Genomic DNA, 24,380 nt, shown 5'->3' on the forward strand with positions numbered 1-24,380 from the left:
AATATAACATGGATATACAAGGATAGCATGCTTTCATAATAATGCCGTCATCCTAGAAGAAAACAGGCCTGCAGCCTATCAAACAGAAGCCTGTTTGAAATTAAATGACTCAATTCAATTTGCCCAAGAAAAAGAAAACAAAAACTCACCACAGCCCAAAATATAGAAGCCACACAGAGTGTTGATACAGAACATTTTGATCTTCTGTATTAGTTAGGCTCACGTACCACTCTGTTTATGACAGACTTGTGATCCTTAGAGAAGACAGAAGCTGCTATATTCGGTCTGGAATGAGCAGCACATGTTCCTGTTGACCCAAATTAGACGAGGAGGCTTGTAATTCTTTCTCCGGGCACAAAAGTGCATCAGCCTCCTAAACTTTGTCATAGAAACAGTGATTTGCAAAAGTGTCGCATTTTGTTACCACTCCAACTATTGTATTTTATTATGGAAAACCCCCCAAAACAAAACCCATAAAAAAGTGCTTAATTGTGAAGAATGTAGCATTAAGAGAAGCACATAAACTTACTCGTACTTATTTAGATGTAAACATTTCATTTTGAGTTTGGTAACTTTTATATTAAACAAAAAAAAGTTTTGTTTTTGTTTTTTTTTAACTGTTGCCATGTCATGACAGCATAATAGATTGTGTGAAAAGATCAAGTTCCTTTTGCCCTCTGAAGAAACGTAGCATTCCTGATCAAAAACAACCAATCAGAGTCAGGGGGAGGGTCTTGGCACTAGCAATCAATCATGTGTACACACTGCTAAACAGCAGAGAAACATCTGAACATTCCAGAAAAACCGTTTATCGTCCCCGCTGTACCCATCCTGACAAAACACCAGCAAAGGTAAAAGACTTTTCCACAAATGTGGATTATTTCTTTAAATAAATCTCTACCAGATCATGTTTTATCTCTAGTCTTCTGACAGGCAGACAGGTGAGGAGTGAGGGCAGTCTGTAGTGATGCCCGATCAAAAATGAAGCACAAACAGCACCGCAAGAAAGGCCGAGACGTTTAATCAGTAAAAACCGGTGCAATATCTCACATGTAAACAACTGCAGCATCTCATTCTGAATACCTGAATAGTTACATAGAAATATCTTAGTGAGTCAAAGATTTCTGTAAAAATAAATCAGTGTAGCAAACCCATCATTACAACCATGCTTTGAATTAAATTATATATATATATTTTAAAAAAAAAAAGGTAGGATGAGACAAGAGATTTCTCTCCTCTGGTAAATACATCAACGCTTCGCTTAAAATCTGTGGATTTATACTAATCATTAAGAAAACACCCACTTAACTGTGTGAGAAATATGGAAGCGTCGAATTAATGCAAAAACCCCCCCAAAAAACAGGTGGACAGTTTGTAGAAAAATATATTTTTTATATTACTAATTATATTTAGGTTGCAATTCCTTGTGAAAAAGTTAAAAGGCTCACACTTCAACACAAACTGAAGTAAAAGATGGTTTTACATTTGACACTTGGACAGCAGGTGAGTTCACACAGAGGAGGTGGAAAACAAAAGGCCCTTCGTTTTTTTTTTTTTATTTCACAGATCTTTCCTCCATCAGCAAGTCTAAAGAAAGGTCCTCCACGACTGAACCATGACGGCTCCTCTAATCCTTTTGATAAAAATTAACAGTCTTTGTTTTATGACATGGCTTTTATTGTGAAAGATGAAAGGAAGCAACTGGAATTCATCCCAGTTGGACTGGTTTTATCGGAGCCAACAAGCTGACCGGATGGATTCTTTCCCACGTCAGCCAAACCTTTTGATGTCCATTTCATGTAATACATGTAATTATTCCTGGATACTAGTGTTCAGCTTTAATGCTGTCATTAGAGCTGCAGCGTGTAACTTTGATTTTATATATATATATATAACACATTTGTTAAAAAAGTTGTAATGATATAAAAGAGATAATCTGCTATTGCTGTGTAAAAAAAAAAGCACCGTTCTCCGTTCAAAAACAACCAATCAGAGCCAGGTGTTAGCGCTGCCAATCAATCCCGTATACATACTGCTAAATGGCTGAAAAACACCTTTTATCCTCTGTCATCAGTGGCAATGCTAACAAGCCTTTGCATTCACAACTGGCTCTGCTGTCATCACAATCCTACATGAGCTTGATTGACAGCACCAAGACACTGCTCCAAGCTCTGATTGGCTGTTTCTGACCGAGTGGCGTATTTTTACAGTTATTTTGGGGACACCAGAGTAGCAAACTCTTTTTCTGATTTTCTCTGATTTTCTGTCTCAAACTAAATTCATGACATGGTGAAAGTTTTAACAAATGTGCAAACAAAAGACATTTGTTTGTTTTTTGGCTGTTTTAAAAAAAATAAAAGTTACCTACCACAGCTTTAAATTGTACAGGAATCAAAAATGACGGATTTGGCTGAAAACGATTTATCAGAAATGAACCGGTGTGTTTCCATGAGTGGCTGTAATCAAAGCACTTTATAAAAGTGCATCATGTTTCCATCTTTCTCTCTTTTCTTTTTTAAAGAGCCCAGGTTAATCTCAGTGTTAACAGCAAACCAACAACCTTTTTTAAGTTTAGGTTTAACGTGACATCCTGTTTGCAGAAGCGTACATTCCTCTTCTTTCTGCACTTGTTAAAAGTCTAATCACAGCTTTTACTTCCTCCGCCTTCAGTCTGGCCTTCACGTCCTCCTCCTGAGTCGCCGCCCTGTCATCAGGAAGCTCGGCGGCCGTCTTCCTGTCCCGCCTCCTCTCGGTCCGCCTCGGCCTGCTCGTCGGCCTCCGTCCTGTCCCTCAGCGCCCTCAGCAGGACTTTGAGCAGCACGTTCTCGTTCAGCAGGGTCTCCGAGGCGTCCGCCAGCTCCTGCAGACGCTTCAGCGCCTCGGCCAGCCGCCGGCTCTTCTCCTGCATCTGCCTCTCCAGGCTCTGCTCGATGCCGCGGATGTCGAACTTCAGCTGGCGGTTCTCGCGCCACAGCTGCGCCAGCTGCTGCGAGAGCCGCTGGCGGGCGTGGTGCAGGGCCTGGACTTCGTGCTGGAGGGCCAGGAACTCCGCGTGGAGTACGGCGCCGGATTCCGGCGCCACGGCGGACGACCCGTTGGCCTGACGCAGAGAGTCGGAGTGCTGCAGGATGAAGCGGAGGAGGTTTGGCAAGGTGATGGGAAGGTCGGCGGGATATTTCACACTGAGGTGCTTTCTTAAAGAGAAGCAGAAAGATAGTCATCGACCACTATGTTGGAAAATATGGCAATCTTTTTTTCCTTTTCCTGTTTTAACTAAACCTCGTTAAAGAAGCAGTATTATGTGGTTTCCAGGCACATAGTGTCATTTTTAAGCACAATCAATTAACCATGTAACCTTCAGTTGTTATAAAAATGTCATATATATAAAATATGACTTAAAGGAAAAGAAAGGCTATAGCTCCGCCCTCGAGACGCAGCTCCTCCTCAGAACTACAGATTCCAAGCTTCCGCTTCACAAAGTGCCCCTTTCATATCTCCCCCCTCAGCTCCTTCAGACTAGCCAGGAGCAGTTAGCAAACACCAGGTGGAACTGCACATCTGCTGAGATCATTACAGGGGCTACTTCTCAGTGAAACTCTGGTAAAAACTTTGTTAAAGGGTTAATAGAGGAGCCATGTTGTGATGACTTCCTGAAGGTGGAGTTTCGTAAATAGGAGTTTTTAAAAAGACGCCCAACTTGAAGATGTTAAATTAAAATCATATTTGATATATGCAGTATTTTTATACCAACTTGACTTAATATCATTACTTGATTCTGCTGTAAAATGGCACTTTGTGGCTGGAAAACGCAACATACCATCCCTCTGATTATTAAAACACAGATTTACTACCAGAAACAAAAGGTCATAATTACTCTCCCACTCTGAAAGGGACAACCTGCATTCAGCAGAAATGAAATATTGTTGTGCCAGTGATTCTGACCAGCTGTACAGGCCCTGACCTGTGTCTGGGGAACAGCAGGATGGAAGGGACGTGATCCACCATGAACTCCCAGGGAAGGTCGTTACGAGCCACATTCACCCTGAACACAGAACAGGGAGCTTACAGTGTTTTCATTTCCACGTGGAACGAGCCTCTGACAGCAGGGCTGACAGGGAAACGGTCAGAGAAAAGGGCACCTGGCCACGGTGATGGTGTGGTTCCCCTGCAGCAGTCGGGCCAGCTGGATGAGGACGTGGTTGAGAACGGAGCAGAAGCCGCACCACTGAGTGTAGTAGAACAGCAGCACGTCCTGCAACGACAAACTCACATTACCACATTTACAAAAGAAACAAAACAAAACTGATCTTTATTTGTTTTTTCTTAACGTCCCCCTTGTTCTGGGTTTCTTTGAGAGTTGCCATTTTTTTAAAGTTCTTGCTTTATTCTTCCACAATGACATTAAAAGGGTTTATGATTCTGATTCAGACAGCACTTCAGCTCCACTGTGGCTGCGTTTCCAGAACAAACGTGACTGAAACTTCGGAAATATTTCGCTGACACCGACAAAAACCTCTCCCACAATTTCGCAATCGCGTTGTTTCCGTCAAATGAGAAACGCAAATAAAATCGCAGCTGAACACGTTTGTTCGTGCGATAAGTCGTTAAAGAAAAAACATGCCGCGCCACGGAGAATGACTCCAACTACTTCCTGTCGTCTTCTTCTTCGTGCTTTACATCAGTGGCAACATCCGCTTTTTGATCAGGTGAAAAGAAATTTCTATTGCAGTTTGTAAAACAAACCAATTTTGATGTGGCCAAAAATAAATAAATAAATTAAAAAAAATACACAAAAAAAGAGACACTGGACTCTAGTGCCAAATCTTTTTATCAAAAATAAGTTTTCTGAAATTGACTAGTTTCCATCAAGCAAATTTATTTTCAAAATGTAAAATGACGCAATGGTATAGTCAAAGAAATGCAGCTGATGATCCAACTTCTCTCCCTTGATCTTTTGATTAAGTTTAGAGCAAAAAATAATATTCCACTGTGCGGATCGCTCAATTTCCATAAAAAAAAAAAAAAAAAAAAAAAAAAGATGATCCCAGGCAATCTGAATATTTATTTTTTTAAACCTTTTGATGGTCCATGATGGAAGACACGAAGGAGGAAGTGGTCAACTCGGTGACGAGGCGGCGCTGCTGCTGCTGTTCCTCCGGAGGATTGGCTCCGCCTCCACCCTCCTTTCTGTCATCCTCTCCGACCAAATGTCTCTGTAGATGGCTGTGCGGTGAGCTGAAGTTCCTGATGAACGTCTCTTCGGTGTGACAAAATAAGTACACATTGCGTCTTATTAAAAACACTAAAATAAAAAGACAACAAATCACTGTTTATTTTTCAGCAGTTACGAGGCATGGTGGCGAAACCTGAAAATGCTGCTCCGCAAGTGACTCAACAGGCTGTTGCCAGGTAACCAAGCAATGAGTTAGCCTTGCTAAGCTAGCCGTGAGAGGTTGAGCAGTTAAAGTCTTTCCTTGGCCTACTTCCCCCAGAATTGGATGTGTTATCTATTGATATTGATCTCCTGTCTAATCACGATATATATCGCTATTGATTTATTGCGCAGCCCTGAAAAAGAGAATAACTGAGTCTCTTCAAGGCACTTCTTTATTGCTTTGCTTTTTTTTTTGGTTTATTTCTAAAACTCCACCTGATCCGTTTTTGAGAAGACATAAAAAACTAACAGTCAGCCTTACCTAGAGACTCTGTCAGCGTGGCGTCTGGGTTGTGCTGAAGAACGTAATGAACCTCGTATTTCAGGTTGACGATGGCCACAAATGACCAGTCCCGGTTGCCGTCGCCTTCTGTGGAAGCCCCTTTGTGAACAGGAGAGTTTTTTTGGCTCGACGCTCCGAGTCGCTCGGCCAGAGGCCAGTTGAGGCCAATGTCCAGCACGTAGAACCTGAGAGTCCTGTTAGTCCGACAATGCAGCCCTGTGATGCCGTCGTTCTCCTCCTCCTCTTGGATGGGAGCAGAGGATGGAGGGACGGACGGAGGAGGAGGAAGTCCCGGCTCTTCTTTGGCTTGTGATTCATTAAGCTGAGGTTCTAATGTTTTACAGCAGGCACTGAACTGAGTAAAGGGACTGTAGCTGCTCACGTAGTGGCTGCAGCCCTCCGAGGTCGCACTTATCATGGATATGGGAGAGGGTGGCTGGTGAAGGCAGCAGCGGTTCAGATAAGTCCCGAATCGGTCTCCTTCTTGCGAAGCGGAGGGAAACAAGCAGCGAGCCGAGGAGACGGGGAGGCTCGGCCCGGACAGCCTGAGGCAGACCTCGCATGCGCTGGTTCTGGACTCCGGAACGGGAACAGATCGGCAGCACAGCGAGGTGTAGAAGGGCAGACGGTCGTCTGCGCTGGAGCGCTCGCAGGAGTGATAACGTACAGCAATGTCTGCAAACTGAAAAGAAGCAAACAAAAAGAAGAAGAAGCTAATCATGAACTGAATCATTATCAGCCTGGCGAGCCACCAGGCTCTGCTTGGCCCTCCACCAGGCTAAGAGTTGTTTGTGTATTTCAAATAGGATTTTTTTATACATCAGTAACAGCGACAGTAAAGATGGTTTAAGCTACTGTAGGTTCATAGTTGACGCACCGAATACGCTGTCCCTGTACCTGCCCTCATATGCCATTATTTCCCAGTTATGATGCCTGTTTGTGCACCTCCAAATTTTGTAACTTAACGTTTGACCACACAAAAAAACAGCGACAGTGGACTTCCCGAGACGTCCAAAGTAAACCTCACCTAATACAGAAAATACTCAAACATGTCTATGTGAAAGACATGATGCAAATCAGGGGCAGGAATTTATCATATCATTTATCGTGATACGTTTCTTCAATTCCAAGTTATCACCATCACAACAAATTCCAATTAATGGTGTAAAAAAACAACAAAAAAAAACTCCATATTTTTGCTATTTTTCTCAGCTGTTTGTTCAATAAAGGTGCATCAATAAATGTGAAAATAATATTGAATGCAATTACTGTATTCACTTTGGTGATATAAATCACAATTATTGATGGTGATGTGTTTCTCAAGAGCAGTATCGGTGTTGTGGCAGTGCGAATGCTCTGCCACGCCATCGCAACCATTTAGTTGCCTAAGAAAGTAGTCATTTGTACAGCAATTTCAAATTTTGATGACTCTGAAATCATCCATGTAATAGTTGATATATACAGAAACTATTATATATTATATCATATAATTGTTGATATATATACAGCATTTTCAGAACATCTGAAGATCACAGTTACTTGATTAGGATATAAAATGTCACTGTCTGGCTGGAAAACGAGTAATATGTCCCGGCCCTTTAATTAACATCCCAAACTACTTGTTTCTACATGGCGGGAATAACATTTCCTTACTGGAATATAGATCTATCTTTGAGAAAAACAACAAAACCAAAAAATAAAACAAACATCCTAAATGAACTGCAATATTGTTTAGAAACCAAGAACATATTTCTTTGAAAACCAGTCAAAACTGACAGATGGTTTAGAATACACTAGACTGTCTCTCTCAAAGTTGTCTTTGAAAGAGACATGGTTAAAATTTTAAACCAAATAATCAAATCAGAAGGTAACCAACTGTGAACCCTGTGGCATACCACAGGTGATACAGAATGGTAAATGGACTGAAATCATATAGGATTTCTTTTTTAGTCATAGCAACCACTCAAAGCACTTTACACAAGGGCCACATTCACCCACACACAAACATGAGGCTGGAATTAAACCAACAAAGTTTTAGACATCTAGATGACTACCCATTGTATCTAGTCTGGGAAACATTTTCACTGCAGAAAGCACGCCAATTCTTACTGAAACCATTTGGTGCATGAGTGTTCACCTGCTGTAGTATGGCACTTGGCTCAGACTGCAGGGGGTCATGTGGCATAAACAGAAGCAGTGCAGGGCCTTTCGTCAACTCGCCCTCCAGCAGGCGGGACTTCGTCCCCGGAGGCAGCAGCCACTGGACGACCGTCTCATAGTGCTCAAACACCCACTTGCAGACGGCCTCCGATGTAAAGTTTAGCTTCTTTCTTGGAAAAATCTGGGTGGGAAAACATACCCACAGTGTGAACGACTGTGAAGGCGATCAACATTCAGTGTTTGTGTTTGGAACAGGGCTGTGCTGGCCCAGTGACGCTGCCTACCAAAGAAGAGTTGAATCTTCTGTGCAGGTAAACCGTTTCATCCTCTCTGAGTGAGACGGCCTCTGCCACGTGTTTGCTCGTCACAACTCCAAACCGCACAACGCCGTGGACATCTGCACAGGGTAAAACCGCTAAAGCCACAGTATGCAACTTTTACAAAAAATATATATTTTTTGTTTTCTTTGTTTTTACATATTTGTTAAAATTATCACTATGTAACATGAGACAGATAACCTGTGAGGGGGAAAAAAAGCTCCACTGCCTTTTCGCTACAGTCCTTCTGTCTTCTGACCCAACACATAACTAAATCAGAAACAACCAATCAGAGCCAGGAGGAGGGTCTTGGCGCCATCACTCATCCTCACATACGCGCCCACTCATGTCCTCCTGTTTGCTCTCTGCTATGTGGCAGCCGGTTCAACACAAAGGAGCCCGTCATGAATGCTAACTAGTTAGCATGACCACCGATGACGGCAGTCCTGTAACGGCGAGTTGTTTTTCCACTATTAGCACATTGAGCAGCGCATTTCCTAGAATGACTGAGAGCGCTAAGGCACTCCTCCTGGCTCTGATTGGTTGTTTTTGACTTAAATTGACGTCAAAAGTCAATTGAACAAGTTAATTAATCTAACACAGGTAAATTCACAAAGTGGTGTAGTTTACAGCTACATTTGCCAGGCACTGCTGAATAAATACACTTGATTTACTGTTTGTCAACCCACACTGTAACAGCAGAAATTTTGGTTGGTTGTGGCTCTGGAGCAAAGACATGACTAATGACCAAGCAACCTTGGTTGCTATTCATTCACATAGGAAGAGTTAGAGGGCTACTTCTAAACTATCGGAGAAAGTCAGAAGTAGAATAAAAAGACGGGCGCTTATAATCCCTCCCATTGTCAGGCAGTACAATGCAGAGTCGCTAGAGGCCTGTTAGTAAGCTGAATGTTAGCATTCAACGATCAAGTACAATTAAAGGGAATCAACAATAAACGGTCTGTAAGTGACTGTAGAAACATTGGTTTTGTCAGGAGCCTCGAATAACCGAATAATGTTTTGTTATTGATAAAAGACATTCAGTTTATAAAACAATTGATAAATTATTGCTTCTGAAGTTGGCCCAACCAGCTACAGGTGCTCTGCAGCTTTCACTTTACTGTGTTGACAATCATTTAAACTTAGTTTTTTTTTTCCCTTGTGACTGTACAGAAAATGTCAACAAAATGTGGGGAGGATACTATGATGGTAAAACTTTTACCTCTCCTTAGGGTCTGCAGGGCAGAGGACAGGTAGGTGATGTACCCTGGAGGCTGTGGAGAGGAATTGAACTGGAAGAAACCCACCACACCAGACTGCCAAAACACAAGACACAGATGGTTAGAGAACGTAAGAATGAACCAATGTACAACTGGACAAACAGGGTTTAATACAATATTCAACAGCATTGGCGAAGCTCCCATGTTTGCAGAGACGGCCTTCATTAAACAACCTGAAGCCATAGGATACCTCATGCTGGGACAGGAAGTTTTCGAGATGCGCTCTGGTCGGGAGGTAAGTCAGTGGTGTGATGACTCTGAGGGTAAAACTTTCAATATATGGAGCCACAAACGGTCCTCTGTACTCGATTGGCCCAAACCTGCAGCAACAGAAGCAACACATGAACAACTCCGAGGTACAGTTTGGAAAGTTAGATACAACATACCTTATTGGTCATCTATGTCTATTGCCATGGACGGAATGTCCAAAGTGTTCCTAGCCTACAATTCACAAACTTGACTTGGCTTTTTGAAAAACAAATACAATAAAAATCCTCCTAAAATGGGGAAACACAAACTAATAACATGCTTCGCTTACAAACAGGCACTTCATCCATTAAACTTGGCTAATTAAAGGAAGAGCTTTTGAAGAAAGACTGACCAATATCCTGTGCTTGTTAAAGAAAATTCACACAAATAATTTTGGACAAAAAAAGTAAAAAATTTTATTAGGCCATAATTTTTTTTTTGTCTAATGATGTTTAAAATTTTCTTTGTTTTATCAAAACATCAAGTACTTAGTTTATTGACATAGTAAAAAATTAAATAAAATAAATAAAAACAATGCAATAAAAGTTGCTTTGCCATTCGCTCACATAACTGGTTTGTGTTTTCACACCCCAGACCACGGTTCCTCCTTACCTTCTGTAGAACAGATGGATGATGGGGTAGTGATAGAAACGTTTCTGCCTCCTGCATTTCCCTCGACTCCACCAGCAGTTAACAGCCACAAACTGCACCTGCAACACAGAAACCAACAAAGCTGCACCAGAGAAACTAAACCAAATGAGGTTTTTGATGCAAATTTCTCCAGTCGTGCTGAAAGGACTCCTTCACTTGGTTGAGAAATGAAGGAGTCCGAATTTTGTCTAATGCGCAGCAATTGCCAAAGGTTTTGAGACTGACAAATTTATATTTTCTTTACAAACTTTACTGCTTTTGTTTTATGATGGCAAATTGCACTGTGTCTAAGTTGCTATACAGGGTGATCAGGTAAAATTTAAAATGGCAGTTATGTATTTTTCAGGCTTAGAGTACTGCTTTATGGCACAATCAAGTAACGATGGTATACAAACGATGTATGTATCAAATATGACTTAAAAACATTTACTTTGAAATTTAACGCTTTGAAATTGGGCCTCTGTCTCTTTAAGAAACTCTTGCTCTTTCTAACACTGCACCTGCAGTGTATTAACCCTTTAACAGTGTTTTTGAGACGTAGCTCCTATAATGAGCTCAGTATACTCAGCTCCACCAGGTGTTTGCTAATTGCTACTGGCTAGTCTGAAGGAGCCACAGGGGAAGACTGCTCTGTGAGGTGGAAGCTCAGAAGCTTGTCAAACTGCACCAATTCTTGTGCAGTTTTACAAAAAATTCTGTGTCCGCCTTTCGTTCTGAAAGGCGGACACAGCTGAGCTAGGTTCACTCAGCTGAATGGTTGCCACGGGAGATTAAAGGATTTCTCAAACGTGCATGAAAGAATCAAAGCAACACTCCAGGTAGGTTTTTGATGAGTGAATAACATTATAATATGATGCGAAGCCAATAGTGCCGCCCCTATAAGTATACAATAAAAACATCAAGCTAAAACATGAAACAAAGCTGAGGCTGCAAATATGTGAAAGTTTCTCTCTAAACTTCTGACTTGGAATACATATACGCATATTTTACAGACGTGCATATATATATATTTTTAGATATATTGGTGTATTTATATCTTTACAGATATATTTACCCCTGTAGTTGCTTACAGTACATTATGACAGAAAGATCCACAGCTCGAAGCTGCCCCTTCACTGCCCGTTTTAACAGCTGGTTCCTACTTAAGCCCTCCTGCTTTCAGCGGTTTGTGCCTCCATACCTGTTTGGCCAGATTCTTAGCAACCTGTGTCACTTCCTGTCGAGCAGCCATGGAGTGAGCACACCAGGGAGCATAGAAGAAAATAAAAGACACCTCGGCCATGCTCCTGAGACGTTCCACCTGCAGGAAAAAATTCAGTAATTTATCTAAGGCACAGAGTTTACTTCACGTGATGCTAGTCTCAAATCTACCCACGGAGCAGGAGCCGATGTATTTAATAAAGAGAGCCTTATTTTTGTTACTTTTGCGCTTTAGTCACCACAAGGCGTTACTGAGCCTCACCTGGTCTAGCTGACCCAAGTAGAGGTCCACTACCGGGGCATCGACAGAGAAGAACCGGACCGGAGGCCGCGCCGCCGCCACCACATCCTTAGCGCGGCTACACATGGAAATAATGAAAGGAGGAGTGTGAGGAATGATGAACAATAACATAAACTGGTTGTAGCTCTTTATTAGTAACAGCGCAAATCTGCATCAGTCAGAACTGGTCAGTGGCACATATACCACCGGGGTAACCCAGATTCTGTTTAATTCAGTATATAAATGTAAACATTGGCCAGCAGAAAGCACACTGCGGGTTAACTTGTACTTTACTAAATTCAAAACAATGTGCATAAATAATATGCTATTCATTGATGCGTTTACAGACTAGAAAGAGTGGGGATTTTCAGGTTTGATGCATTTAACACACACACAAAAAACAAAAGACGAACAAAATTTCCTTCACCTGCAGTTCGACGTAAATAGTTTTTGTTATGTTATGCTTATAAAAGGACCTCAGCGTTTGTGCCATCTGTGCTAAGCTGAGCTGCGTTCATGTCCTGAGGTCGCATCAAACTCAAACGGCATCACCACAACTACTGAACGAGCTCAGAAAACAGGATATGCTGCAGATCATTTGCAAACTGCAATTTGCCTCAGGTCCTTCTTCTGGTAACTATGTTTTTTAATGTCTCCATCAAGGTGTACAAGAACATGAAATTTGTACATAAATGGTAACAAACTCACTGCAATTCTAGAAATGAAAGAGAATAGACCGCCACTGTTTATGATACAACCCTCTACCACCTGAACTTTGCATCAGAGCCAGGCTAAGATTTTTATTATTATGAGATTAAAGTCATAAAGTTACAATAGAGCTGCAATATTAGGACAATGAAGTCATAACTTTACGAGAGTCTCTCCATGAAAAATATTTAAAACATTAAAATGAGGAATGTTGAGCCTCTTGGGAAGTGATACGTTTGGTATAAGTTTTACTGTTTTATAGAAATACTTAATCTTTTAACACATCAGCATCAAATTATCATCATAGCAAGACTTTGAACAAAGAAAGCGCCACACAAATTCAGCTGGTTGCATCAGATCCTGATAACTCTTGACAAAAAATAAAAATAAAAAAATCAGAGATTTGATCTTTTTAGCCATACAGCCCAGCCCAAGATGGAGCTAAAAGCTGGGGGACAATAGTAAAACCAGAATTGTATTCGGAAAACCCTGTACTAGAGGAAACATTGTTATTTTTTTAATTTTTTGCATTCCCTTTCTGAACATTTTCATGTTATCTTGCACCATCAGAAAGATAACCAGAGCAGGAGCCTGACAACCTCTGCTCTCCATGTTCCAGTGGGTCAGTGTGGCATGAACTGATCAGGAAATGACAGGAATGACTCCATACTGGGCTGAGACTACAAATCTCTGTGCTGATTCAAAAATAAAACAAAAAAAACAAACAAATTATCTAGCATAGGTGAACAATTATAGGAGAACGTTCCAAGACATTTCTACAAATTCTGCAGACCTGAAGGTGGACGTTAGTTACAAGGTGTAAAATTTTACAGTTTGGATTCTGTCACCCCCCAAGCCACGAAAAACCAGCAGTGCTTGTGTCCATCTTGAGCAGTCAGTGGGACGGAGGCGGAGTATACCACAGACAGGTCCGCCAGACCCTCTCACACACACACAACTTAAAGATTAATCACAATATTTTTGTGGCAATATTGTAGTAATAATAAAAGTGACTACATTTATAATAACCATTCATTATTGTTGTTTTAGATTACTCTATAGCTGCGATTGCATGACACAGCAATTACAGCCCCACAAACACAAGTACTGCTTTAGAAAAACATTCCCAATTGGAATACACTTCTTTAAAACACTAGTCACAAAAAGTATTGTCTTTTTGTATCACTAAACCCCACACAGAAACGGCATTTATTTGTGTTTTCAAATTAATACATACATATTGATGCTCTCATTGAACAAACAGTGGAGAAAATGATAAAACCAACAATCCCAACGACACCGACAGTTTTATTTCTGAGAGAGGTAAGCACAATTAATTGGAATCAGAATTGTTATCGTTCTAAGACATTTATCGCGATAAATGATAAACGATACGAATTTACACAGACAAATTAAGCCGGAGTACCCGGTGAGAACCCATTCATTCAAGAAGAGATCGTTCAGGGTGAACCTGATGGGGATTTGAACTCACGACCTCTTAACGCTAGTTCTTGAGAAACTGGCGTTTTACAGCAGAATGAAAAAGCACCTGTCTAACAGAACAGTCATAGCTTTAATACACGGCTCTGCTCGAATCAGATGAATAACACAAACAAACAAATGAAGTTATGAACAAAAGAACCAGAGACACTAGCTGTTTAAATGGGATAAACTCGATGGTTAATCCTCTTGTCTGTCAGCACACGTCAGATTAACCACAATGACCGGCAATAGTAGCTCATTACAACCAAACTGTATCACAACTCAGCAAAACAAAGACGTCCCTGTCTCTGCTGTTCGGAGTTTGGGCTTAAATTAGTCCCCCCCCCCCCAAAAAAAGCACAAACCTGCCCCACAGAAACAGAATGTTTTGAGTACCTGCATGTGAACTTCACCGCCAGCATGAGCAGGACGCTGAGCACGATGGCCCCGCAGAGAATGTCTGGTCTCCGGGCCATCAGTAACAGCACCTGCCGGAGAGACTGCCGCACCCGGCGCAGCATTACCGCCTCAGGTCTGCTGGCCTCACCATTTATACACCCCGGATGCCGCTCAACGCCTTCATTTGCCTCCCAGGGCAGGAGGGTGACTGGTTCGACCAGGGACAGAGTGGAGCTGGATTGGACATGGGTGATGTTAGAGTTTAAGGTATTCAAACACAGCCAGTCCAACCTTTCTTCCCCACGTAGACTTTTTACTTCCGCGACAACGGCGTCAGGGAGAGTCCACAAAGCGCACTACGTTGGATAAAACGTGAAATACGCTGAAGGTTTTTTTTATAATATTATGGATTAAAAGCTTCATCAAAGCGACACGACAAAAAACGTCGAAGATATGTCGACCGTTTTATAAACAAAATTATTTTTATCCCCTCTGCGTAAGCACGTTTGTGTATTTTTGCGTACAAGCTCGAATCTGCTTCTTGAAGAAAGTCCCTTCAATGGTTTTGACGTCAGTGACGTTGCTGCTACGCTCGCTAAGACGTTTCAACACTAGGGGGCGTTGGTTTTAAAACCAGCCATTTATGATAATATGGCTTCAAACGTTGTTCATAATTATATTTAACATAGACAGTGGCCGTTTGGATTTTTTTTAAATCCACTCTTAATTTCTTTAAAAGCGCCATGTCTAAATGCTACAGATTCAATCAGAATTATCTGGCTTACCCAAACAACAAACAAATTAATAAAAATCTATAAAAGGACAGAGTAACGCTAAAAATACTTAATTTTTTACACAAGAAAAGATTAAAAGAAATGGGACATGGCTCAGCATAATTTACTGTTTTACAGCAAATTCCTGTTTGGCAGAATATATGGGGGGATTTTCCCCGTACAGAAGACATGAAATCCTGCTTTCAGACTGAAAATGTGTGCTTATGGCAGAAAAATTCCCCAGTAAGAATAGTTAAAACTGCATTTGCCTTCAAAAGTTAACCGTCTCAAACAAACAAGATATCTGAAAATAATCAGGTAGAGCAAAAATATAAAAGAAAAAGACAACAATATGGAAAAACATCAAAGTCAACAGGGTTAAAGAAAAAATAAATGCATCTGAAAAACATCCTGAAATGCTAAAAAAAAATGGGGGGCAAAGACAGATGTCTTTAAAACAGGTTAGGAGATAACTGGACTAAATGCAGTAAATTATAAAAATAATGATACATATTATATCAGGACTTGAGCATTAAATATTTTTTAACCAACCCTTGATTTTCTTTACCTAACCTATTCCTGTGGGAGTGAAAATATCCAATGTTTGTATTCCTGGGGTATTTTCCATAAGATCAGAAAAAAAGACATTTGAATGCCTTAAAAAAACCTATTTTATTCATTCGAGAACATAAAAGAGCTCAGTCACAGTGTCAAATTTTTAAGTGCAAATAAACTTAGTAAAAAAAAACAACAACAACCTAATAATTCTTTAATTGGCTTGGTCCAACAATTAAAAAAAATGGAAAAGACACTGCAACATTTTTTCTTTGAACAATCAAAGATGTGCAACTGTATTTATCAGCAGTATAGGCAACTAAAAAAAAGCATATTAAACATTTTAAAATATCAATTTCCATCAGCATCTCAACAAATTTCAAGATTTTATCTTTAAATTCAGTGTTACACACCTTGCAGCACAGCAATCTGCTAAAGAAGCCTTCAGCAGATTGTTGAAAACTCTGAGCAGAGCGAATGCTAAACTATAAACTGCAATAGTTAACACCACATAATTTCACCAAATCTCATAATATGGAGTTTTGGGATAGATTTGTAGCAAGTGGACCAGAGTAACTGAAAATTCAAATAAAATATTTTGATCTTGATGAAGTAGTTGTGCATTTCCTCAATGATTAGAAGCTCGGCAACAAAAGTCTTCGACTACAGAAGTCAAAGAATCATAATGAAAAGAAAAAAAAAATCTTGTTTTGAGTCCTCAACAGTGACCATAGGGCTAGTCATGCTCAACTCTTTAATACAAACAGTGTTCAGTCCTGACGTCCCTTCGTGGTATTGTCACTGGGATCCAATAGGCATTGTGGTTTTTAATACGCAGAAGACGTCCAGATATCGCAGCAGTGATCAGTTGTTTCTCCAAAAACGGCTTGGAGTCCCTCTTGTTCCAAACTGCAAAGACTAAAGACAGGAAGACAGAAAACCTTTCAAACATTAGATGAGAAACACTCATCTGAGATTATGGAACTAAAACCCCCCCAAAAAGAACCTTCCAGTCCTGCAACTTGGACTTCAGACGGGGCTTTATTTATGTTGCTGTCAACTCTACAGCATAGCGTAGGCACTGACATATGCAGTCTGTTATCGGGCCCATGTCTCAGGGTGCATCAGCTGCTGCACCACTAGGTCTATGTTAATGATGGGACTGAAGTAGAGGGCCCAGTAAAAAAAGCAGTTGCACACAAACTGTGGGATAAAAGACCACACTAGGGCAAAGGCGAATCCCAGATAGAGCATCTTGCACAGGTGGATCCACGTCTTCTGTGGCAGAGTCCTGCAAAAAACAAAATGGTACAAATTAGCTAGAATGTTAGTGTCATTTTTTTTAAGTAACTTTCTTTTCCTAGGCAGGTGGTTAGGCCCCCTTTGTTTTTGAGCATGTTCTCTTTGGAACCTGAACCTGAAAGATAAAGTGACAAACCAAAGCACCAGTCCAAGTGTGTGTGTAAGCTAAATGAATGAAGAGCCACACATCTGTGGGAAACTGCTACTACAGCACAGTAGGCAGACCCAACCAGCATACTTTCTCCTTTTGTGCCAAGAGAAGAGAATTTAACCAGATTCTCTTGTGCATCTTGACTTTCACCTTGGATTTACACTACATGCGTCTCTGCTCTGCTGCGCTGTGCAGCACATTTCACTGGCGGAGCAAAACCGTTCCTGATCACCCTGATTTACGCTTCGTGCCATGCAAATCCAAAAGTGATCCAAGAAGCATGTGGGAAATGAAAGCAGGCAATAAAAAGTATGGGTGCACCAATTGCAGTTTTCTGGCCGATCACTGATTTTTAAAAAAAACAATTCCGATTTTGGCCGATACCATTTTGTTTTGTCTGAAATGTTGCTCGATATAGCAAGAAAGTTGTTGAGTTAATTATAAATGTGCAGACATAACTTGGTGGGCCGGTCTGTCAGTCAAACTTTTCTCACCGGAGAGCAAAAGATTACAGTATTTGATTCTTAGACCTTTGCCACGCTAGATAAGATCTGTGGATAAGATCGGCTTCTTATGTAAAATCGGCCAATCACCGATCTCCCAAAATTAAGGAAATCGGCACCGATAAATAAAAAGGATAAGTGGTGTCATATAAAACCGAAACTTGTCCATCCCACAGTGGGAACAAAGCGTCAAGGAGCAGACAGACAGAACAGTACCTGACTGGGGCTGTGGTCCAGAGCCTCCACAGAGAGAAAGCCTCCAGCATAGTGAGCAGCATGGCGTTGACGATGATGAAGCGTGACGTCCAGTAGTGGACCGCCAACCAGTCCCAGGCGAACTCCGCGATCAGCTGGTATGGAAGCAAGAAGTACTTGACGAGAAACTCCCCCCACTGCTGCCAGCTGGGCTCCACCTAACGCACACAGGGAGACGACAGAAGCTGAGTATGCAGGCAGTTTGACATCAGTAAAACCCGCGGAGCTAAAACAGTAGAAGTGATTTGGCGTCACGATGTGGGAGAAGCAGAAGGAAAACCGCTCAGCCCCCACGTCTTCATCCGCAACTCAGTTTCATTATTAGACCTTCATTTGGGTGTTTACTAGTCTGAACTATTTTTTCCAGAGTAAAATTAATGTATAACAATGCAACTTGCATACTTCTTTCTTCAATATCGTTTATCTTGGCCATGAGGAATGTGTGACCAGACACAATGTGTGTTAACTTTTGACTGACATTGTGTGACATTCAGACAACTTAAAACAGTCGAACAGTTCATTTAAACAAAAACTACTCAGTGAACTAATGTTTTTATCTCAACAATACATCAGTTTTCTCCGTTCGCCTTAAACGTTGGCTCCAAAATTCCTATTTTCAAATTATAATCACATTTGTTTACGGTTTTCAGTTCAACCTCCTGTCAACAGAGAACAATAATGCATTATTTTAGGTTGATTTATAAACAACATAGTATATCAGTAGTCACAGTGCCATCATTAAACAGTAGGGGTAAACAGGCGACAAGCATCCATTTACCAACTGCTTTTAAATCACTTCTGACTGGATAAAGTGTGTTACCTGTGTGTGGAGGAATCGGCTCTCCACGGTGTTGTTGATGTGTGTGATGGCCGGACAGCAGGTGTGCAGGAAGGGCAGAAACGTCTCAGAATAATCGAATAAATACAAATAAAAAATGGTGAGACGAGGGGAGTGTTTCAGTCCGTACAGCAAGAACAGAGATTTTCCTGCATTGGCCGCCTGGAAGAGACCAAGAAAAGCAGCGAGAGGACAAGTCATTCATGTTAATAACTGAAAACAAGATCATCTCTACTGCTGCAAGAAGCAATCTGCAATGTCATCAAATCTTTTTTTTTTTTTTTTTTTTTTTGGATGTAGCTGCCTAGTTTCAGCTGTACGTTGTTCAAACATGGAGCTTACTTTGTATTCCCAGAGGTTCTGCGGAGGTTTGACCCCCAGCGCTTTAACTCGCTCCAGTTCTGCTAAAACAGCACGTCTGTGTGTCTGCTTCTCTATGTTGAACGGCGGTTTTACCAGATCTTCGTCTTCCAGCATCAAAAGTAACCTGAAACACAGGAATTAGCATCGCAACGGTGAAAAACACCGACAGGAGACAACAAGCTGAAATCTTCTAACGCGTATTTGTGTCGAGTATTAGCTGCCGGGAGCAAACCGGGCCGTCCGGGTTTAAACGTGTCCGGATGAAACTATTACGACACCGAAATAAACAAAGAAAACGAACCAGTCCAATGTTTCTACCTTCCATTGACATTCTCCACCTGGAAAAGTTTTCTGTAGTTCTCGGTCCACGGGCCCAGCTGCTCCAGCCATGAAATGACCTCTTCTGGTGTCCAATGAGACACCGGTTTACTAATCAACAAGTCGTGCTGCTCCAATACTCCGCTGCCCCAGTGGTACACCAGCACCATCACCTGGACACAATAGGAAATTACAAAAACACTATAATCCAGTCACCAATTTTAGAATCACAACAGAAATATTTATTGTTCGCCAATGTAATATATAAGAAGCAACGTGAAAGCAGAAAACAATATAGCAAGACTGTACACTAAGGGCAAATTTAAAACATAAGGAAATAATGTCACACAGTTATTGAACATGGCATTTTTTAGATTGTAAAGTAGTTTGAATTGCCTTGTTGCTAAAAATGTGCAATACAAATAATCCCCATTATGAACATATGAAATCGTGTTTGTTATTGCATGTTTAGTGTACAAATACTACACTGTATGGCGGTGTTGGTAAAGACCCATTTTTTAAACATCTACACAAATCCAAAATGGATTGTCCTGCATTAAATATAGATGATTTCAAGCACATGTTGTGTTTTCTGATTTCATTAATATGCTTGCAGTAGCAAACAAACAAAACAAAAAAAAAAGCAGGTTCATAAACAGGACTAGAATAAAATGTGGTGGGTGGTCTCTTTATGCAATCTCATATTAGACACCTTTACAGAATAATCAGAGAAGCGCAACATTTACAATGGCAAGAAAAAGTGTTTAGAAAAGTCAAGACATACAACTCTGTTCAGTGCATCTGTAACCTGGAATGTCATTACAGTTCAGAGCATTTAGCTGCTTGATTAAAACCAACATAAGTCTTGGTCAAGCGCTGTTGATGCTTATTGATTGAGATGCACCAGTGGATGCAGGGAAAGTTCTCCCACTTATAAAACAAAAGAGAGAAAAGAGCTGAAAATTGAAAAAAAAAAAAGAAAAAAAAAGAAACCTACCTACCTAAAACTCTGCACACACATCAACACTGAACTGTCTCTACATAACCTGACTGAAGTCTGTCCTTGTGATGTCATCTATTTACAAGGACCTTTATTTACATAATACTAGTGAATACTCAAATATACAAACAATTTTACTGCCACGTGGCAAGGCACACAGTGACATTGCTCCCAGGTGCCACACGGACAAAGCAAACATGTTCTTTTGTCAGCAAAAAAAACCTCCCCCAAAAAAACATGCACAGCTGACCCTTAGAGAGACTGCTGTGATAACATTCAACTATTAGATGGAGCAGCATAGCTTATGCATGTCTAATGTAGTTAACAAACATAAGCATTTAAGAATTTAACGTTGCAAGTCAGTAGGGAGTAAGACCATATTTATGATTACAAAACCCTCATGCTCTGCTTGTTGCCACCTTAAACACGCAAACAGGTTTTTTTTCTTCCATGTTGCACTTACAGCCACACATGTCAGTGCAGTTAAGACTCCAGAGAAGAAACCTGCTCCTTTATACTGCCTTGTCCTGGGTCTACCCAACTTGTCACCATACCTAAGGAAGATAAACAAAGACGAAAGGTGTTTTTAATTTTTTAATTTAAAACATAAAGCAATAATAATTATCAAGCTGAGCCCCTAAATATTGTGAGCATGTAAAGTCTAAAATTCCCAACAATAGAACATTCTTAAAGGGGACATATCATGCTAAATCCAATTTTCTAGGCTAGCACAAAACACTAAAATCCACCAAAACACACAAGTTGTACATAATGCAACAAAAAGCAACAGTTCAAGAGTTACAACAGTATAGATTATGTTATAGCTTCTTGAGAGTAAATCAACTTCCCGACAAATCCTTTGGATACAAGAAAAAAAGAAGAAAGAAAAAAAAAAAGAGTTCTGTATGGGAAAAAACAAAAATGACCTCTGAAAAGCCAACAAGCTCCGGGAGACTTGAGGGTTTTTCTTTATCTCTGCTCTCCTCCTGTGTACAACCTCTCGGAAAATCTTCTCAATTGCATCCCTAAGAAGAGAAAGAGATAGTGAAACTGAGCGCAACCAGGAAGATGCTTTTTTTTTTTTTTTAGCTATAGTTTTTTTTTTTTTTTTTTATATAAAATATATTTATAAACACCCTCAACAGTGACTGGTCTCCCTGGTAATGATGAGGAAAAACTATTCAAGTAAGTAATTTTTTAATGGCAGTAACATTAACTGTGTTTCCACTACCAATGTGGCAAAAATTGTAATTTTTTAGTAAAAAATAAATAAATAATAATTGCAATTGCATTAAATAAGAAACGCAGCTAAAAATCACATGTAAATAAGTGATCTTCAGTCATTAAAACACGAGCTGCGCCATCATCCTCCTGCCACTTTCTGTCTTCTTTCTCACCACCAGTATCATTGGGTTACTACGTGATGAGAAAATATACAGACTCTCAGGTACCCCCCCCCCCAAAAAAAAATAAAACATCACAAATACAAAGTTTAAAGCACTCCTGCCTCAAACAGAGCGAGCCTTGAGCTATTAAGAGCACACCTTAGCATTATGTTGATCTTAGGAAAGCCTTCCCACATCTGCCGGCACTCTGGGCATTCGTTCTTGCGTGAAGACTCCCACCACAGAGCCAGGCAGTGGCGGCAGAAGTTGTGGCCGCAGGTCAGGGTGGTTGGGTTGACCAAGATGTCGTAGCAACAGTGGCACGAGAACTCATTCTCTGAGATGTTGCTCGTTCTGGGCTTTGACTGAAGAGATTGCAAGGCGAGAGGAGGCTCGTCCGCCAGCAGATCCAGGCCTCCATCTGCTGGGTCCCACTCCATGGGGGGCAACATATGCAAACTGAAGAGGAGCAAGCACGTGATAATGAAGGAAAGAATTTGCTGCGGAATGGAAATCTTATCACTGGAACTGTTATCTTTGTTACAAAGTTTTTTCCAAAAGCTGCTTTTTTTTGTTTGTTTGTTTTTGTCTTTTAAAATACAAATACACACGCAGACTACGGAGACAGTCGGCATTACGGAGAAGCACTTTTGTGATGACGTCCTGGGGGCGAATGGGTAGGATGTTCTTAAAGAGACGGGGGCCAATTTCAAGGAGCCAGCTCCCGGTGCGTGCAAAGTCAAATTTATTTTATTTTTCATATGTACAACAATTTCAGTTTACGACTGAAGCAGTTGTAAATCTTTACCTGGTTCTGCTATAATCTGGGACTATGTGCCTAGAAAATATGTACTTCAACCCTTCAAATATTTCTACATTTGTTATTTTTGTTCAACCAAGTAAATATGGTATGGCGTCCCAAAGACCTATTCGAACCACTCAAAACGTTCGCTGCATATTTTCTTCCTATACTCTGTGACCTTCAGCATTTTGGGCAATGTCATTTGTGTCCAGTGTAAGCAACCGTAGCCGTTAGACTATGACCAAGTAGCTAAACGTTACATTAGCATTTAATATGCAAGTTCATAACACTTGGAATATATTAACCAGCAGTTAATGCACAGCAAATGGTACTTTGTGATACACACACACACACACACACACACATATACTGTGTATATATATATATATATATATATATATATATATATATATATATATATATATATATATATGAGTGAGTGAGTATCAATGGACAAACTGAGTGGTGTCCATTGATACTTTAATCAAACTTAAAATAAAAGGAAAATACCAAAAGACCTTATTTAAACTAAAGCTGAATTGAAATAAGTGTAAATGCAGCTCAAGTCCAAAGAATACTATTTAAGTCTTTTAGACTAACCAGTTTAGAAAAGACAATACCTGTCGACCTTTGTGAAAAAAAAAATAAAATACGAGAAAAAAAAACCTGACTTGTGACTTTGTCACGGCAATTTGCATGTAAAGAAATTCGAGCTAATTGGTTCAATTCTAATTTAAATGGAAACCCTTTACAGTGAAGTTAAGCGCAGAATAAGCGCTATATCTGTTCTGAATTCTGCATTCAAAAAGAAAACAGTTTAAACAAAAATATTTACGCTTTGTGACGTTAACCGTCACATCCACAACAACTGCACGTTAGCTAAATTCTCTGGCTAACAGTACTGCTAGTTGTAGCTAGCCAACAACTGATTGGCTACGAGGTAAATCAGTAATAACATTTTTGCGCTGTCCCGCAAAACAACGCGCAACAACTGATTTATACACGTGAAAATATGTCAGCATCAGCCTGTCGTTTGGATACGTCAGTTAGCCTGTTGGTCATAACTTTATAGAAGCTAACAGCGAAGCTAACGTGGAAACCTAACCCCTTACTACAGTAGTTAAGAAGACTGACCCTCTTCTTTCTCGGCTTGGGGTCGGTGATCAGCTGAAGGGCGACATGACTGCCCGGCTAACCGTCCTGTGAGCTCCTGTAGTCAATGAAACTCAGCGTCCGGCCAGAGCAGCGATATTTCTTCGAGAATCGCCGTCGCCATAGCTCCTGTTGCCGTGGAAAGCCTCCCCCTGCGTTCTCAGCGTCGATTGTGGATCACCTGAAGAAGAAAAGTTCACTTCCGTGCGTATCCTTCCAACGATAAAAGCTTGCGTCACAACTGATCTGATCTCTGGCGCTTTAAAAAAAAAAAAAGTTGCCTGAGATCAGATCAAAGTGCAGGTGTTACTGTAAGTGAAGCTGCCGGCCTTCAGTAACCTGTGACTACTTCCCTCGGTGATGATAATGAAAGTAACCTATTACCTTACACGTAGGCCCGCGTGATGCAGGGGAGTGCTTACGGCTTGACACCGTATGACGTCACAGTGTTTGCTGCTCTATGCCAGGTCTACAGGTGTGTAATTGTTATTGTTTGAGAGCTAAGTAGAAAAGGTTACTTCCTATTGCTTTTAGGAAAGT

The 24,380-nt window shown here is 40.7% G+C and overlaps 2 protein-coding genes across 3 annotated transcripts; both read right to left on the reverse strand.

Annotated features, from left to right (window-relative positions):
- Positions 1-1,004: 1,004 nt before the first annotated feature.
- On the reverse strand, positions 1,005-14,792 carry txndc11 (thioredoxin domain containing 11). 2 transcript variants are annotated; one of them, XM_005812901.3, is made up of 13 exons: positions 14,441-14,790; positions 11,837-11,933; positions 11,555-11,674; positions 10,336-10,433; positions 9,665-9,794; positions 9,417-9,510; positions 8,162-8,274; positions 7,855-8,058; positions 5,697-6,399; positions 5,076-5,257; positions 4,140-4,252; positions 3,962-4,042; positions 1,005-3,194 (listed from the first exon to the last, which is right to left on the reverse strand). In XM_005812901.3, the coding sequence occupies exons 1-13, from the start codon at positions 14,563-14,565 to the stop codon at positions 2,711-2,713; spliced, it is 2,544 nt and encodes an 847-aa protein (XP_005812958.2). In that variant the 5' UTR covers positions 14,566-14,790; the 3' UTR covers positions 1,005-2,710. The 2 variants fall into 2 exon arrangements, with proteins under 2 accessions (XP_005812958.2, XP_023190284.1); XM_023334516.1 differs by having other exon boundaries at positions 2,848-3,121; positions 14,441-14,792.
- Positions 14,793-15,869: 1,077 nt separating this feature from the next.
- On the reverse strand, positions 15,870-24,215 carry bfar (bifunctional apoptosis regulator). The gene is made up of 9 exons (XM_023334492.1): positions 23,823-24,215; positions 22,046-22,345; positions 21,428-21,526; positions 20,965-21,055; positions 19,502-19,674; positions 19,163-19,307; positions 18,803-18,982; positions 17,944-18,140; positions 15,870-17,062 (listed from the first exon to the last, which is right to left on the reverse strand). Exons 2-9 carry the CDS (start codon positions 22,336-22,338, stop codon positions 16,870-16,872), a joined length of 1,371 nt encoding a protein of 456 aa, XP_023190260.1. The 5' UTR covers positions 22,339-22,345; positions 23,823-24,215; the 3' UTR covers positions 15,870-16,869.
- Between the last annotated feature and the right edge of the window lie 165 nt (positions 24,216-24,380).

The sequence above is a fragment of the Xiphophorus maculatus genome, chromosome 5 (assembly GCF_002775205.1).
Source record: "Xiphophorus maculatus strain JP 163 A chromosome 5, X_maculatus-5.0-male, whole genome shotgun sequence".
In the NCBI taxonomy this organism is placed as follows: Eukaryota; Metazoa; Chordata; class Actinopteri; order Cyprinodontiformes; family Poeciliidae; genus Xiphophorus; species Xiphophorus maculatus.

Coding starts and splice junctions, on each gene's coding strand:
- txndc11 (XM_005812901.3), bottom strand. CDS start 14,565: ATGCTGCGCCGGGTGCGGCAGTCTCTCCGGCAGGTGCTGTTACTGATG. Junction 6,400..7,854: donor CAAGTGCCATACTACAGCAG/GTGAACACTCAT, acceptor GCTTCTTTTCAG/TTTGCAGACATTGCTGTACG. Junction 4,043..4,139: donor CACACCATCACCGTGGCCAG/GTGCCCTTTTCT, acceptor TTCTGTGTTCAG/GGTGAATGTGGCTCGTAACG.
- bfar (XM_023334492.1), bottom strand. CDS start 22,338: ATGTTGCCCCCCATGGAGTGGGACCCAGCAGATGGAGGCCTGGATCTG. Junction 21,527..22,045: donor AAGATCAACATAATGCTAAG/GTGTGCTCTTAA, acceptor TTCTCTTCTTAG/GGATGCAATTGAGAAGATTT. Junction 19,308..19,501: donor GTGGAGAATGTCAATGGAAG/GTAGAAACATTG, acceptor CCTGTGTTTCAG/GTTACTTTTGATGCTGGAAG.